Consider the following 18,693-nt stretch of genomic DNA (forward strand, 5'->3'; position numbering starts at 1 on the left):
CGAGCAGCATATGATTTTACTAAATGCTCTCCCATCTTCCAAATTGAATTTGCTACAAGGTTATCAAGAGAAAAGGCTTAAACAATATTCCATAATGAGTGGAAGCAAAAGCCTTTCATTAGAGCGGCAGTCTCTCAGACAGTAGTCAAGTAGAACCTCGAGCAGGCTTCCTTCCCGGCAACAAATCTGGAAAATGGTAGCCAACCCTCTCTTGGGTGGGTGGGGGGGATCCTCAGTATAATCAATTCAGTTTAAATGACTACTGTGGCGCTATTTTCTAGATCTGTCATTTTTCTAAACAAAAGCACAGTTTCTGAAAAACTAAACTAATTTATATTTACCAAAAGAAACTGTTTATTGAACACCACTGATGGCAAATTAAAAGCCAGCTGTGAGCGAGTGCACATTGTGATTTTGTCTTTAAAGATAAAAGAAAGGGAGGTTAATTTTCAGAACGTTTACTACCCCCCCCCCCCCCCATGTAAGAAGGGTTTTACTGCACATAAATCACATGCCTGAAAACTGCTCACAGCATAAGTGGTAAAAATATGCGTCCAGGTACCTTAGTCAGGGGTTCTTTCACTAAGCTCCACTAAAAGGCGGCCTGCGCTATTTTTAGCACATGGGTTACCCCTAGGCTGAGGCCCCTATCTAATGTAGCTCTAAAATGGGCATCATTTCCATTTTCTTATTAATAGCCATGTGTTAATTGTGAAATTAAGGTGTGGTCATTAACGAGTGAGCCCTTACTGTCACCTATTTTGAAGGCGGTAAGGATTCACACGCTAATCCTGCGCTAATCAGTCAGTGTGCATCAGTTATGTAATAGCACTAAGCATGCAGCTACTACTCATGTGCCCTTAGGGGCAGATTCTATGTAGGATGACGATCTTAACAGACAGCTAAAGGAGTGGCTGAGAATCACACACCGGCGTCCTATGCAGAGTTGTGTCTGTCTGTCTAACCCGCCTCTGATTCTCTAACTGGTGCTGGTTAGAGAACTGGGTTGCCATCAGTTGATCGAAGCAAGGAACACCCCCCCCCCTGCCAAGAATGTCCAGGGTAGGAAGGATGCCCACTCCCTCCTTTCGCTATCCCCCCCCCTCGAAATACCCCAGCAGGAGGGATACCTACTCCCTCCTGCCGAAACCCCCAAAACAACCCCTCAACTGCAATAGATAGGAGGGATGCCCATTCCCTCCAGCCAGCAGGCCCCGCAAACCTATGATCTCCCCCCCAAAATGTGGATACCCCTAACCCCCTCTCCAATACCTCCCTAGGGCTGCTTAATCACTCAAGGCCACTTCAAGGCAAAACCACACCCAAGCCCAGCCTTGGGCAAGCTTAAGTGTCTGGACGCATCTCCCTGCACCCGTGACAGACACCTACAGTATAGGCGGACTGCCTCTTTTTTTTTAATGTGCATCCCAATTGGCTGGTTAGACAGAGGTAGGATGCCTACTGCTTCCTACAATTGGGACACCATATACATAATATGACCCTCACTATACATAGTACAGAGACATGCTTAATAGATCTGGTGTTCAGAGTAAGATTAGCACTAAGGCACGGATTCTCTTCAGGACACCGAAAGTTAGGCAGCGGTAAGCGTCCTACCACTACCTAACAATTGTTTTAATCGGTACTAGATAATGTGGTAATTGCACCATTTAAAACCAATTACAAAAAGTAATTACAAAAAAAAGATTCACTACGCTGCCTCCAAGACCGATGCATAGCGATGCCGATGCTCGGATGTGGGTGATGGTTAGGGGCAGAACCAGACTTTGACATCACTATGCGCCACTGGCTGCGATTCCGACAGAGCTGTGAAACCCTGTCCTACATTTTCAGCACTTAGGGTCCCGTCTAGTCACAATTCTAGAAGCGGCGTCTCGTCAGTGATTAACACGCGGCAGGCGCAGCTTATAGAATCAGACCCTAAGTGAAGGCTGACAAATGCTTTTAATACAATTTGACATCTCAGCGTCAATTTGACCACACACTAATCCATTAGTATAGGGCAGTGGTTCCCAAACCCTGTCCTGGGGGACCCCCAGCCAGTCGGGTTTTCAAGATATCCCTAATGAATATGCATGAGAGAGATTTGCATATGCAAATCTCTCTCATGCATATTCATTAGGGGTATCTTGAAAACCCGACTGGCTGGGGGTCCTCCAGGACAGGGATTGGGAACCACTGATATAGGGCATACCTACTCTCTGCTTCCAAGCTAAAAAATGTAATGTATTTTTTAGCGTGCGAGTGGCATGCGTCAAGCCCGCAGGTAACGCGTGGCTCAGCCTTCTAGCATCATTTTTAAGCAGCAGTAAGCATACATTAGTGTTTACCACCGCTTAGTAAAATGGCTCCTCACTAAACTGACCGAGCGAGTCATTTATGGAGAAATTAATGAATGCAAACCTATGAAGCACTATCTTAGCACATGCTAATTTCTCTGTTATCCACCTAAGTGGGGTAGACAATGATCTCATAATTAATACAGTGGCAGCTACCACACACTAACTAACAATGTAGTGTAGTTGACATCACTTCAACAGGTGTAATAATCCACACTGTGTGAGCTGCCATCCTGTTAACACACAATGAAGGGTCCTTTTGCTAAACTGCAGTAAAATCTGGACTTAAGTGTGTGCAGCAGAGGACTTGTTCCCATGCTAAGCCCAAATTTACCGCAACAGTATATTATGGAATTTTTTCAAATTTAATTTTTGCAGGCCCCAAGCTATTTCTTCCACTAGCAGGTAGAACTTGCAAAGTAACATGGGAGCACTTAACATCTCCTATTTAAGAGGCATTATCCAGTTAGCACATTAATGCGACTGCGCTAACTAGATAATACTTCCATGCTAATTCCTCGCCATGACATAACAGTTCCCATAAAGTTTTTTTTTTTTAAACTTAAAAAGCACATAATTAGTGCACACTGAAGGGACAACAAAAAAATGGGCTTAGCAAACGGGAAAATCGCATATTGGCATGCGCTAAGCTCAGTTATTAGTGCATCTTAATAAAAGAGTCCCTTAGTGAATGCAAAATCGATTTAAGATACATTAACGAACCAAATGCATGCTAATGAATGCATATCCTTAATTACCAAGGTCTTAATTTACTTGGATGATTTGAAAGCAAACACACAGAATAATTTAACCAAATTCTGTAGCTCAATAATCCTATATCAAATGATTTCTTACAGAACATCGTTTTGTTAGAAGAGTATTAATAATTTTTCTTTACCTCTGTGACATAATTTTGTAGGCATCCGGGAGATGGCAGTTTGTGTTCTCCATCTGAAAAGGGTCAGCATCACAGATTTTATCATCTGTTCGCCCATAGTTAGCACTTTCTATCATAATGACATCACTTCCTGGGCATCGGAGATCAATGGGGTAGCCTTCACAGGACAGCTCCCGTCTAACTAAACCAAAAGGCAGCGCTGCACGACTAAAACCTGCAAGAGAAGAAACAAAACAAAGCTATTCATTTGTGAGACAACCTGAAGTGCCTTTTTAAGGTATCAACATTCACATTATTAAGGCCCAAATGAAAGTAAAACAGAGTCGAAGATGATGTGATGTCATTTTAGAACATGCAAATCATCCTGGATATGATACTCTGAGAATAACATCTTCAAAACAGGGCCATTGTATCTATCTATCTATCGAGAAAAGATAGTAAGTAGATAGTTAGATATTGATTTAAGTGATCTAGAAAAGGGGGAAAAAAGAATTAGAACAGTCTGCCTATTTCAGGCAGATCCTGGATAATAATTAATGAGATACCACTAAAGCACGGTTGATGACCTTCTCTGTGTCCTGAAGCAATATAAAATGATCTGGACAGTAACATATCTAAGGACAAAGTAATTCAGCTGAGAAGCCTCTCTACATCATCATCAGCTCTTTGTTCAGTAGACTCTCAGTTGACCGGCACGGTGTCGGGTCAAAAGCGCGCCGGGACAAAGGCGCGCCCAGACAATTGAGCGCAGCGCGCGCCGCCGCGCCGCTCTAAATTACTGATTTTAGCGCTCCGACAGGGGGGGCGTGGGGGGGAACCCTCCACTTTACTTAATAGACATCGTGCCGCGTTGTGGGGGCGTTGTGGGTGGTGTGGGGGGTTGTAACCCCCCACATTTTACTGAAAACTGAACTTTTTCCCTGTTTTTAGGGTTACAACCCCCCAAACCCCTCATAACGCTGGCGCGATGTTTATTAAGTAAACTGGGGTGGGGTTCCCAACAAAACCCCCCGTCGGAGCCCCTAAAAACTGTAATTTAGAGCGGTGCGGCGGTGCGCGCTGCGCTCAATTGTCGGTGCGCGCTTTTGTCTTTCGCGCCGTTGTCTATGAACCGACCGGCACCCATGGGGATTGATAGATGCCGGATAAATGTAGTTTCTGGTTGCTTGAGAGTTACTATTAAAAATAGGCCTAACTAATACTATACCCATACTATGCCAGTACCCTGAACTGTTTCAGACAAACTACCGGACATGTGGTAGGCAAAGCATGGGCATACCCAGGTGTCGCATGCCAAGTTTACACTTACATTTCTGCCAGAAATTAAGTATTACAGTATTTCTTGGATTTTTTTTTTTTTGCTGGTTGCTTGAGTTCTGGTTAACAGAGAGTCTGCTGTACAACCGACGGTGTACGAATTAGCACACTGCAATCTATTCAACAGCTTACTGACAGTGCAGACAGTTTTTTTGTGTACATACACTACATGCTATTCAAGAAATCCATGAAGACTAACTAACACCGTATGAAAAGTCTCAGTCCTCTGAAGCAACCCGCTCTACTCTGTAACACCTCTGGACATGTCCAGAAATCCTCTTCTGTAATCTGCCTTGAACCGCAAGGTAATGGCGGAATAAAAATCACTCATGTCATGTAATGTAATATAATAATCTGAAATTGGAGAATAGCTACATGTTAGAATGAATAATGGTTTATTCCCTTTCCAAGAGATCTATATTTATTTAAATTTATATTCTATACCAGGGATCTCAAAGTCCCTCCTTGAGGGCCGCAATCCAGTCGGGTTTTCAGGATTTCCCCAATGAATATGCATTGAAAGCAGTGCATGCACATAGATCTCATGCATATTCATTGGGGAAATCCTGAAAACCCGACTGGATTGCGGCCCTCAAGGACCGGAGTTGCCCATGTCTGGTCTAGGCCAGGGATCTCAAAGTCCCTCCTCGAGGGCCGCAATCCAGTCGGGTTTTCAGGATTTCCCCAATGAATATGCATTGAAAGCAGTGCATGCACATAGATCTCATGCATATTCATTGGGGAAATCCTGAAAACCCGACTGGATTGCGGGCCTCAAGGAGGGACTTTGACACCCCTGTTCTATACTGTACATTTAGGCCCAGATTCTATAAACGATACCTAAAAGATAGGCCCCGAGGAACGCGGCGCATAGCACCAGTTAGGCGCTGTTTATCGAATTACACCTGGCGGCGCTTAAATGTAGGACAGGGTTTTCCAGACCTACATTTCTGGTGCCCTTCTTTGTTGTGAATTGCGCCTAACGCCACTTCCAGTGTTAGCCATGCCCATAGTGATGTTAAGTGCCGTAAAGCGCCTATGTAGGTGTGATTCTGGTGTCTTTATTTAGACGTCAGTAGATGCTTTAACTTTAATGTTTTTTGCTGTTTTAAATGGCATTTCTCAATTAACTTAGGCGCCTAAATTTAAGCGTCATTTATAGAATTTCCCTCAATTTGTATGTGTGCATACCTATATACAGTCGACCCTTGGATAGCGAGTGACGTGGTTTACGAGTGTTTTGCAAGATGAGCAAAAAATTTCTCAAATTCTAACTCGATAAACGAGCGCTGCCTTGCAGTACGAGCGCATATATGGGCATCACGTCAAATGCACACAATATATGCGCGTCGCATCAATGATCGCATCTGAACGTAACACATGCACTCGCAGTTCAAGCGGGCACAACATACGCACATCTCAGGCTGAGCGCGGCTGAACGTAATAAAAGCATCACGCCCAATTCACTCGCAGTGTAGCGACTGTTCAAAATGTGTGAGATCTTGCAATTCAAGTACGTACAGTACTGTATTTTCTATTTAAGTTTCTGGGATGTGGAACGAATCATCCGAGTTTCCATTATTTCCTATGGGGAAATTTGCTTTGATATATAGTGCTTTGAATTTGGAGCATGCTTCTGGAACGAATTATGCTCGCAAACTAAGGTACCACTGTATATGTATATCTGTGTGTATGTGTATAAAAAAAAATATGGGCTCAGCCAATATTCAGCCAGGGCCACATAACTGTAATGCGTTCCCGGTTGAATATTAGCCAGGCCTGCATAAGTTCCAGGCCACCCAGATTTATACACTGGTATTCAGTGCTTGTGCCCAGACATGGCCCAGCACTGAATATCGGTGCATAAGTTAACCGGCGAAGATCAGTGTTAAAAAAAAAAAAAAAAAAAATGGCTGAATGCAGAGCCGGCTGAATATCAGGGCGATTGTTGTGTTCCAAGAACAGGGTTGAGAATATCTGGTCTAAATTGTCCTCTTGAAGGAAAGGACCATCTGGGGTAGAACAGATTGCTGTGCATTGCCCAGGTCTCCTATGCCAACCACATAGGGTAGCAGCAATTTTGTTTGTTAGGGATGTAGCTCTGAGTGTGGGATGTGTCCCCTTTGCTTTGGACTCATGCCTTATCCAGTTGGAGGCAGCAACATTAGGCCAATAACAGAAGAACTGAGCAATGCCTAGTATCCCGCATGATAGCTAAAAAAAAAAAAATCAGTTCTGGTTATACTACTGGGTTTGTTAAACTAATACTTCATTTTGTCGTAGAGAAAAAAACCAGAGGGTGATATCGATGGATAGACATAGATGAATGTTTCTGATCAGTTCCAGATCAATTTGCCAAGTTTACAAAGGAGTAGTTCCTAGAAGCAGAGCTTTTTGGGTTTTTTTTTCCTGTTTTACTGTTATTGTAAACCTCTTAGATATTCGATAAGCGATATATCAAGATTTGAATAAACTTGATTACCTATCTCTCTCTAATTTGGCTGCCTGGTGGATCAAAGTTGAGAAACATCTTAGACTTGTATAAAAAGCACTAAAAATTGCACACCTGGGATAAATGTGTTGGGCAAATGATCAGTCATTTCAGGGCTGGTGCTATTACCAGGTAGACTAGGTGTCCACCTAGTGTAAGTTTAAATTTAAGTTTATTAGGATTTTATATACCGCCTATCAAGGTTATCTAAGCGGTTTTTACAATCAGGTACTCAAGCATTTTCCCTATCTGTCCCGGTGGGCTCACAATCTATCGAACGTACCTGGGGCTATGGAGGATTAAGTGACTTGCCCAGGGTCACAAGGAGCAGCGCGGGGTTTGAACCCACAACCCCAGGGTGCTGAGGCTGTAGCTTCAACCACCGCGCCACACAGGGCCATTAACATCCATTTATGCTGAAGGTCTGGCTCCAGAAATTTGCCGCTCTGAAGGGATTAGGAAGGGGAAACCACTGAATGCCTTGCAGGGTGGGGAGAAGGGAAGAAGGAACAGGAGCACCTGGAGGGAATAGAGATGCTGGAGTTTTTTGGTTATTTTGGGGGGGGGGGCGAGAAAGGGAGTTGCTGGACATGGTAGAAGGCCCTGAGCCACCCAGGGGGAAGATTGGTGGGGGACACACAGCTGAACGTTTCATAAGGTGTCAGGTACAATTGATTCAGGCTAACCTAATGCTATTAAGCAATGATAGGAAAGGTAGATGTAGTTTTTTATATGTTGTTTGAGGGTAGATTTTTGAAGCCTCTGAAGTAAAGGACTTCAAACAGCAATTCATTAGAAAACCCACAAATTCTAAAGGACAAGTGATGGGACTTGCTGATGAGATCTAAAGTTGCCAATGACAGCCATAATTACTAAGGGGAGCAGCATGCTTACTGCTGAAAATCTGTGCAATGACAGAGCCAGCTAGTGGAATTTGACCATTGGTCTTTTTTTGATTTCTGTCCTGTGGCAATGCATCTGTTCCCCGAGAGCCACCCCCTGCAGAAGAATGTGCTTCAGTTCTCAGCAATGGCACTTTATGCCAGTCATGTGCCTAGAGGATGGGAACTGATTTGGTTGATAGTTCTTTGAAGCTATTTACTATCTTTTCAAAACTCGTTGCCTGGAGAAGCAAAAAGCAGCAAAGTAGTTTGTTTTATCCTAAGCTATTTGGCAGTATTGACATTTGCACATCACAAACCCGAAATATTGATGATCTGTTGTATGTTTTTTTCTTTGGGGGAGGGTGGTTGAAGCACTCACAGAATTTTTTTTTTTTTTTAGTATCAAAAGTTAAGAAACAATTTGAATTACACTTTGCTTGTTATACAGAAAAAAAAATTGTTCTATGCTTTAATGCTTCAGAGATCATTTTAGAAGCATTTATGAGTTTAGAAGCATTTATGTGTTTAGATTCCACATACATCAGGGATTTCAAAGTCCCTCCTGGAGGGCCGCAATCCAATTGGGTTTTCAGGATTTCCCCAATGAATATGCATGAGATCTATTAGCATACAATGAAAGCAGTGCATGCAAATAGATCTCATGTATATTCATTGGGGAAATCCTGAAAACCCGACTGGATTGCGGCCCTCCAGGAGGGACTTTGACACCCCTGACATACATGTAAAAAAGTCAGTTTCTGAATGCTGCTGTTTGGATGTTTAGATGCTCAGGGATGCACAGATTCAAAAGAGGGTGTGATTTGTGTATATTTAAAAATTTATAGATGTTTTCCTATTTTATAATGGAGTTGAAAATAAAATAAAATCTGCATCTGCTTTTGTACCCTGTCCAAAGCAGGTGTAAGTTTCAACCAGTGCCTTTCTCAGCCATACTTAAAATGAGTGATATAAGGGATGGTTGTGCTTAATCCTCAGGTAAAGTTTATCACCTTTGAAATATAACATATACAATTTTGGCACATATATGAGGAAGTAGTGATAATTGGTGCTTGCATGTAGAAGCTGTCATTCATTTTCTGAACATGTAAGTTTGTAAATTCGTGCTTCTATGCTACCTGCTGGCAAATGCATGGTTATTTGCCAGGGTCCTTATTCATATTTTACAAAAGGATCTGTGTCTAAAATCTAGGCGGCTTACATTCATCCACATTCACCAACAGACATACATAAAATTCAAGACCATTAGTTACATCAGTAAATTTAACAGAACATCTTTATGACTATATTTGGGAAGATTTGCAGATTAAATCAATCCTTGCTGCAATGAAATGCTTGGACAAAAAGATACATCTTCAATAACTTCTTAAAACCAAGCACATTCTCACAGAAGCACAAATTTCCAGGAATACCATTCCACAAAACCGGACCAGCAATAGAGAAAGAAGATTTTGCTGCATTCACATAATGCGGTATTGCCCCTTATTCCAACATCCAACAACATATTTTTCTCAGATCTTAATGTGGCCCCCCTTGCCATCTTCCTTCCTCAGCCCTTGACAACCCCCTCCCCTCTTCCCACACACACCTTCCCCTCCCAGGGTCTGCCTTTGTTTCTGGTAGTCCAACGGGAGTCGTCAGGAGCAGGAGTGCAGCTTCCTTGCTCCTGCCCCTTCTGGCAGCTCTTCAAAATGTCTGTTGCGCCATCTCACAGCAGCTCGCAGTACTTCCTGTATCACCGTAGCTACTTCCTGTAGCTGCTGCAAGAGGTCAGGCAGTCATTTTGAAGAGCCACTGCAAGAGGCCGCAGCAGCTATTTTGAAGAGTTGGCACAAGGTGCAGGAATAAGGGGGATGCGCTCCTGCCCCTGCCAACCCCTGTTGGACAACTATGGACAAAGGTAGGCCCATGGGGGTCTACCTGGACATTGGTGGGAGGGGAGGTCAGGAACAGTTTTTCTTTTTTAGGTTATGTGGAAGCTGGACCAATATTTAGTGCCGACACAACACAGCTAAGTGGCCTGATTTAGGACAACCTCTGAGCTGTTCTACAATAGGCTGCTTAGCTACCTGGGTGCCGACACTGAATACTGCTCGTACCAGCATAGCCTGGGTTTCCTCCTCTGTGGTGCTCCCAGTGCCTCCCCTGACCAACCCACTTTTTAAATGGGTGGCCTGAGGAGATATTCAACAGAACTCTCCAGTTCATTGCCACTGAATATTCCCACTTAGGCAGCAAGAAACGATTTAAGCAGGTAGGAGAGCTTCCTACCCATTTAGTCACTTTGAATTTCGGGCCCCAATAAGTATGTATGAAATAAATCTGCATGTACCACCCCCTACTGTATGCAAATCTCTCATATACACATTCATTGTGGGTGTCCTGAAAACCTGACTAGCTGAGTATATTCTGAGGTCCAAATTGTGAATCCTAGATTTAGACTAACCCAACAAGCTACTACTTATTTCAGGCTTAAAGTATCAGTCCATGCCCGTCCTGCATACCCATCTGTGAAAGCCTGGACATTTCTAAATGTGCAGAGCATCTTGTAGAAGAAATGCTTTCTCCCAACATGCTATTAAAATTTTTATTTATTCAGTTTTCTATACCGTTCTTCCAAGGGAGCTCAGAACGGTTTACATGAATTTATTCAGGTACTCAAGCTTTTTTCCCCGACTCACAATCTATCTAATGTACCTGGAGCAACGGGAGGATTAGGCGATTCGCCCAGGGTCATAAGGAACAGTGTGGGGTTGAACCCACAACCTCAGGGTGTTGAGGCTGTAGCTTTAACCACTGCGCCACACTCTCCCTTCATCTGCAGAAAAAGCTCTTCTGTAATCACCAACTGTTGTTAGCATTTTATTTTCTGTTACACCCATCTGCAGCTGAAACAGTCAGGGTTATACCTATTGCTTCCAACGTATTTATAACAACTACAGAATTATGTTCCTTGTTTCTGCTGTTGAGCCAACAGCTGCCACATCTAGGAAAAGTGTTCCAATAATTCTGATAAACCCAAGAGAGACGGCTGGATTACTAAACCAAAGAGACTGAGCTAATGTGTGCCTCACCAGCCAACTACTTGTGTGTGCTGTCGAGCTCTCTTCACTATTTGAACAGCCCGCCAAAAATTCTCTAAAGCTACTCGAGGAGCCCAATTTGTAGCAGCTTTCAGATTCATCCATTCTGGTGCGCGTTTGTGTATAATCATTACAATAGCATTCAAATCTGTAAAGCGCAGGCCTTGCGGAAATCCTTCTGCCTAGCTTAATGGCAAATGAGGGTTTGAAGTGGTAAATAATAAATTACAAAGAATCCTCAATCTAGTTGTCAAGGAAACCAGTGTGCCTGTGCTATAATTGCCGTGATCCCCATATCACCCTTTTTAGACACCAGGCCTTATCATGTATTCTAGTCAGAGACTGAGAAAGTAGCTTTTCTATTCCTCTCAAGCAAACATGTTACATGCATTGAGCCTGACTGAACAAGGCCATGGTACCTCACAAATGTTGCATTCAGGCCACCCTTTCTCTATCTATAGACAGTAATTAACTAGTAAGCCCCAGTATATTCCTGTCAACCTTTAGATTAGGCATAGGACTGATCTGCTTGAATGTGCTTTCAAAGGTCTAGGCAGCTGTGTTTACTAGAAAGGCCTCACTAATTTATGATTGGAAATTCTTAATACCAACACTCCTAAATTATCTTCCATTCTAGTTTGGCATCTATTAAATGCTATGAATCCCTAATTTCTTCAAACATCAGCTGTAGCTTGTTTCACTGAAACTCTCTGGAAAATTAATAGTTTGGCTTTAAAAAAAGTGGGAGAAAAATTGTTACTAAAGCAAAAGATAACAGGAGGAAAACAATCTTGTGTAATGGTGTGTTCTATTTATTTACCAATGTAGAGTTGGAATCCGCCTTATCATTTTATGCTAGACAAATAATAAAGTTTAATATATTCATACTAATGGAGGTTTTGCTGCATACTAAGCCCAGATTTAAGATAGCACTTTAGTTTTAGCTTTTTGGGGTTTTTTTTAACATATTTTATTTTTACACATCATATGCTAATGTTGTCTGTGTGTGGTACCTGCAAACAGTTAATGCAGGAGCAATTACCACTTCCTATTTAGGAAGAGCTCAGTACACCCGTGTTAACTCTGCATTAGCCAGTTAGGCCCTGCTTATATAAAGTTCACCTAAAGCTAGGCACCGATAATGGCATTTAATTTAACTGGTCAATAGGCTTCGTTGGTGCCAATATTGGAACTCAACACCTCACAACTGGTTTTAATTGGACTTAATTGAAAATTAGACACCTAACTTGAAAAACTCAATTCTATAAAAAGTAGGTGCCTGGTCCAAAATGCCTACACTAAAAGCGAGCGTGGTTAAGGGTAGAGAATGACACGGTGGCAGTTACCTGAGGCTAGCCACGGGTAGCCGTGGGTAACCACCGAAACGGTGTGGGAGAAAAAGTGCTCTCTGCGGGCACAGGTACAAGGCCATCCACCGCCCCATGGAGCGGAGAATGGCCTTATCTCCGCAGTTAAGGGAGGGAAGGTGCGCGGTCACCGATCGTGCGTGGCCCCCTCCCTCCCTACAGCCAAATCTATCTCCCTCCCTCCCCCTTACTTTCGCAGCGCTTTAGTAAAGAAACTTACTGAAGCCAGCGAAGCCTGCCTGCCTGCCTGCAGTCGCGTATGTGTGGGCGGAAGCTTCTCCTCTGACACAACTTCCCCCTCCCCTCCATTTATAATTTAAACATTTCAGCTCGTACAATGATTGTTCAGGATAGGCAACTTCAGCATCAAGACATTTTTCAAATATGAAATATGGGTATCTTTCCTGTTTGAAAATTGCTGTGAGATGGATGAGATTTGGAGGGAATGTTGTGAGCAGGACCATCCCAATTCTGACTTGAATGTTCTTTTGAAAAAATGCCCCTCCATTTTAATGCCCATGGTTCAGTTCTGACTCTTTTTACTTAATCGATTGCATATGCCAACTAGATCTGCAACTCTGTTAAAGTCTTACGCAGCAGTTTGCATCCTCTTAGAAAACATTGACTCCTAAATTATACCTTTTAAGCTCAGTAACTTCTGAACTCTTGCTACAGAGCTTCTTTTGCAACTGCCTCCAATAAGGCCCGGCGCTGTTGTCAGTGGCCGCCTTAAAAGTGGCTGACGATCACGTGTCGATTGCGTCTCCAGCAGAGGTAAGCACTGGAAATGTAGGCAGGGGTTTGCCCGGCCTACACTTCTAGCGCCTACCTATGGTGTGAATTGCGCCTCCATAGGTGCTTTCAGCCACCTAATGCCACTTCTGGTGTTAGCCACGCCCATAGTGACATTAGGTGACCTAAAGCACCTCTGGAAGCATGATTCTGGTGCCGATTTTTTTAAGACACTAGTAGGCGCCCTGAAATTCAGTTAAAAATGTTGTTTGAATGGTGTTTTCTTTACAGAGTTTGGACACCTACTGGTGCCTAAAAAAACTGCCATTTAGACCTGTGTATCGCAAACTGCGTGCCCTGGAGAATTCCATGTGTCCCGAGATGCCGGTAAGGAGGAGAAGTGCCAGCTGACTGCTTAAAGGACGTGTCTGGTGCGGCGAGAGACACATGCTGTAGTCAGTCAGCCGGCATCTGCGCCTCTGCTTCTTCTCCAGTACCCTCCTCACCCCTCCAACCTCCTCACCTGAGGTAATAGGAAGCTCAGGGCCACAGCCGGAGGGCATCCGCATATGCACGGACATCGACGTGATGATGTCCGCGCATTTCTGGGTGACCTCCAGCTGCAGCCCCGAGATTAGCGCGCCAGCAGCTTAAAACGCTTATGACACACTGGTTTAGACAAGCCGGGCCTAAATACATTCATTGGCAAAAGAGTGCTTATGACCACCTGCTCTTGCACCACCTCCTCCAATTACTGGGGAAAAAAAAAAAAGTGACAGTTCACGTCTCTTGATCGATGACTCCCACACATGGATCTCTTAAAACAGTTTCAAGATGATAAATACACACCGATTTAAAATAAAAAAGTACAAGGGATGCACAAAAGCAAATCATGACACCTTAGGGTGAAGAGAAAAGCAAAGAAATCTCAGTTTATACAAAACATTCCAAAGCAACTGCTTCTATTACAAAACTTCAAACATGTGTTTCACAATTATGCCTTGCGAATTAAACAGTAGACATGACGATGGAAAGTTTTTTACACAGTGTCTTCTCAAGGAAAGAAATACATTGCTTGTGTGTTCATGTACGTAGCCATAAACCATATGGGACCACATTTGTTTCAAATTTCCCAGGATGCCTTTCATTCCAGCTTTTAACCTTTTATGTGACATTGAGCTACTTTATAATCATAAACGAGTTGGAAAAACGACCTGTTAATTTGAGAGGGACACATTATAACATCTCTCTCTGGCACAATAACATTTTAATTTCTTTTTTTCAAGACAAACCAGTTGGAAATTGACCATCTGCTTGTACGCAAGTGCCATTCATGCAAAGTAATGAACCAAGTGTCTCCTTATCCCAGCAAGAGGAAGAAGATGAACTGAAGAACTAAATGGGGTGGGGGAGACTAGGAGTGTAGCAGGCCGATTCACCTCACAGAACATTCTGTAATGACTGCAAAATCTGCCGAAGAGAAAGGATGACAAATGTTGTTACTACTGATACACTTAGAAAAATGATGAAGTCTTAACGAAGTTCAACATAACTCTGCTACCCATTAGGGATAAGGACCCAAACACCTTGGCATTCCTGCTTTTTTAAATTTTCATTTTCAAACAAATATTATAAAGAATATGCCCTCTACGCATATACATTACATTACATTAATGACTTCTATTCTGCCAGTACCTTGCAGTTCTAGGCAGATTAACTGGACATTTCCAGGAAAATTACAAATTAGGGTGCTGTTTACATGGTTGAAACTTTGATGGGAAACTTACAAGAGTGAGGATAGACATGGAGATGTGTTATGATTTTTGAATAACAGGGTTTTGATTTCTTTTCAAAATGATTTGAGGTCAGTTGTTGTCAGCATGTTGGAGATGGGGTGATCAAGTTTCTCTGCTTGCATCTTCTTGAGCTGTGTACCTTTGAATGGGGGGTGGGTAAATGTGGTCTGAGTTCTCCTTTGTCTGGTTGATTTGTTCCAGTTTAGGCGATTGTTTAGATACGTAGGGACAGTGCCATTCATTACTTTGAATAATAGACAGTAGAATTTGAATAGTATTTGCGCTTGTATATGTAGCCAGTGTGAATCTAGGTATGCGGTGGTGATGTGGTCATATTTGCTTAGGCTGAGGGCTGTGTTTTGTACTGTCTGTAATTGTTTTATCATGTTTGTGGGGCATGGCAGGTAGAGGATGTTGCAGTAGTCCAAAAGTCCTAGGACTAGGGATTGGACTATGAGCCTATATTGCTCTTTGTCGAAGAATTTTCTTATTTTTCGCAGGTTGCGCATGACTATAAAGGCTTTCTGGATGGTCTGGTTGATTTGGACTTGCATGGTGCAGCATCTATCTATCATCACTCCGAGGAGTTTTAGGGCGGACTGTATTGGGTATTTGGTGGCGTTTATTTCTAATTCTATTATGGATGGGGTTTTGTCCTTTTCAAGCAGTACCATACCATACCATCCAATTCTTATAATGCACAAATTTCGACAAGGATTCATTGCAACTTACAATAAGATTCCTAAATTTTCCAGTACAATTACAGCAAGATTCTTAGATTACAATTGAATGACGATCATGAGAATTACAAAGAGAAGAGATTAAAGGGCAAATTCTATAAGAAGCACCCAAAAGTTAGGCGCCTAATTAGGTACTGTTCAGCGTGATTCAAGTAAAATTGGGTGCTGTTTAATGAGCGGAACCTATTTTGGAGACGCCCAAGAAGTAGGCCAGCTCTAGGTACAACTAAAAGTTAGGCGCCTAGCTGAGCACTTAAGCACGCTTAAGAGCAGTGATTCTGTAAGAAGGTGCTTAACATTTAGCCACGCCCATACCTAACATGCATAGCACCTATTTTTTTTGAAGGCCACCTAAATTTTTAGAGGCGCCTTGTTTCAGAATCGCGCCTTCTTGATAGGCGTCTATGTTTCAATCAGTGCTAATTAAAAAGCTTAATTGAGCTTGTTATTCAATTTAGATAGGCGCCTATCTAGTTGGGCACCTCCGAAAAAGGTGCCTAACTTTAGGCGCTGTTTACAGAATTTGGGCCTAAGTGTCTAACATCTTCTTAAAATAGCAGGACTGGATTCAGTAAATGATGCCCAAATTTGGGTGCAAAACAAAACGCACGCCGACCTCTTCTATACAATAGAGCTCCAAGTTGGGTGTCATCGATTGAACTGCACATCGTCACTAAGATCAGTACCTGACTTGGGGCACAAGGATTTACGCCTGCTGAATCCTTGCACATAAATTAGGTGGGCATCCTCTGAATTCTATAGGACTTGTGCACCTCTTTAGTGAATGCCCCTGACTCGCCCATGCCCCTCTCATGACCATCTCCCCCTTTTCAGTTACACGCTAAAAGATTTGCATATGCATATATATAGAATAGCACTTAGCAAGATGCAGTGCAAATCCAATTTGTTGCCAGTTAATAATGACAATTGTTCGCACTCAAATTATTAGTGTTAATTTGGGCACCATTTATAGAATCTGGGAGACGATGTGTGCTCCCCTTAAAGAGCATATGTTTAGACAATGTCTTCCTTGTGCATGTGCATGCTATAGGGATAACACACACACTACAACATACACTCATTAAGGAGAGTGTACACTGAATATAGTGTATGCTCTTGACAGCGGCGGTGTACCCACAGAAAGGAACTTTGGGGCCTGGGGCCCTCTAACATTGGGCTCAGGACCTCCCCCCTTCAAATTTGCAGCAGTGAACAAATGGCTGGTTGAGCCCCTGCCTGTGCTGTCTAAGCAGCGGGGAAGCTAGCTTCCTCACTGCTGAGACAGCATGGATAGGAGTTTGGCCAGTGAAGCTCTTCAGCTGGTAGGGCTTGGGCATCACCACCTGCAAAGGTATAACTGTGTGTGGGGGGGGGGGAAATGGGGATGAGCTCAGTGCAAGGGAAGAGAAGAGCTGAGCGGAAATGCTTGGCCTTCCAGTCTATCCCTGCCCCCAAACCAAATAGACCTCTGGCTATACCCCTGTTTGAAGGTGAACAGTATTAATTTCAGAGGAATGTCCTTCCGTATTATCCATGTATTTCCAGTTACTCACGTGCTGAAAATATGTCAAAATGGCCGAATGCTATCCATATAAGTGAATGGAGTGTGACGAAAGGGCAGTATTGAAAAAGCTATACGGATAGCAGTGATTTTCCTAATAAGTTTAGGCCCGAGTAAACTCTTTATAAAGTGCTATAAGTTAGGTGCCAAAACCCCCCCCCCAAAAAAAAAAACAACCCAGGCCGTACGCTCTAAAAATTGCCGTTAAAATCCTGTGGCTCGCTGCGGTGCCTGTAAATGATCTGATTTGAAAATAGCAATCGACGTAGAAACAATTTTGCATGCAAATGATTTGTACGGAGGTCCGCCGCGATCCCATCCAATCGGTCATAGAAGAAAACGAGTTGACACAAGTGCAAGATAGATCAAAGATAAGAGTCACAAATGTGTGCATGTGCCAGGAAAAGCTACGTCGTACTTATACATGAGCTTCTATAGAACATATATAATGCCTCCCCCCCCCCCTTTTTTTTTTTAAACTTCCACATATTGGCAGCTTTTAATGAGCACATGAGATTCACCTTTAACACACATGCATTCGACACACTCTTTAAACACGCATTTAAAATCTGTTTATCACTGAAAATTAGCCCCCTGCATTTATTACAAATTACCGAAACACGCGACAGCCCAAATTCTTTTTTTAATTTTCATCATCTCTTTTGCATGGGTTTTGTCAATTTATGTAAATGTTATTCAGACATTCACATAAACATAAAGCCACTGAGAGACAAAGTCAGGCCCATGGAAAACTGTCACTCCCTTGTGCCCCCTCACCACGTCTTCTGCTTACTTGAGGCAGATAGGTTTGAGTGCTGACACTCGCTCAATCTCCTGCTCCCTGCGTGCCAGCTTGTGTGTTATTGCATAAATTCTGCTCTGCCAGCCTCCGATCTTTCTTCCTGTCGTGTCCCATCCTGCCTCTTGTGTGAAAGTACTTCTCGTTTCTGCATAGACAGGAGGGGATGCGGCAGAAAGAAAGACCCAAGGCTGGCAGAGCAGAATTAACTCAATAATGCGGCACAGGAGCAAGAAACCGATCCAGCCTTCTGCCTGTCACCAGCTATTGACCGTGCTGCCACGCCATGCCATGCACAAAGGGACGGATCAAGTTACTCCACGTCTAATCAAGAAAGGCCAGCCTACTGAAGCAAGGATCAAATTTAAAATGCTGATGTATACATTCCATGCTCAGTACAAAGGTCTCTTATACTATTTTGCTAAGGGTAAAAGGTCATGGATTTGACATACTACCTTTCTGTGATAGAACCAAAGCAGTCAACGTGTTATATACAGGTTCTTGCAGTGCTCCTGGCTACATATTTTTTCCTTCAAGATCGCTCAGAGATCATTGCAGTGCAGACTCAACTATAGTATCCCATCCAGAATCAGATTAGAGTTTTTAGAGGTGCTCTGCTTTTTCTTACCTAGCGCTTACAATAGTGA

General features: G+C 43.0%; 1 protein-coding gene across 15 annotated transcripts in view; it reads right to left on the reverse strand.

The window, feature by feature from the left end:
* Positions 1-18,693, reverse strand: part of ADGRL2 (adhesion G protein-coupled receptor L2) — a 419,013-nt gene that overhangs the window by 186,403 nt on the left and 213,917 nt on the right. For all 15 annotated transcript variants that reach the window (XM_033915829.1, XM_033915831.1, XM_033915827.1 and 12 more), the window contains exon 3: positions 3,259-3,472. In XM_033915829.1, the coding sequence (XP_033771720.1) occupies positions 3,259-3,472 (214 nt within the window). The remainder of the gene's footprint in view (positions 1-3,258; positions 3,473-18,693) is intronic.

This window comes from Geotrypetes seraphini, chromosome 12 (assembly GCF_902459505.1).
Source record: "Geotrypetes seraphini chromosome 12, aGeoSer1.1, whole genome shotgun sequence".
Lineage (NCBI taxonomy): Eukaryota > Metazoa > Chordata > Amphibia > Gymnophiona > Dermophiidae > Geotrypetes > Geotrypetes seraphini.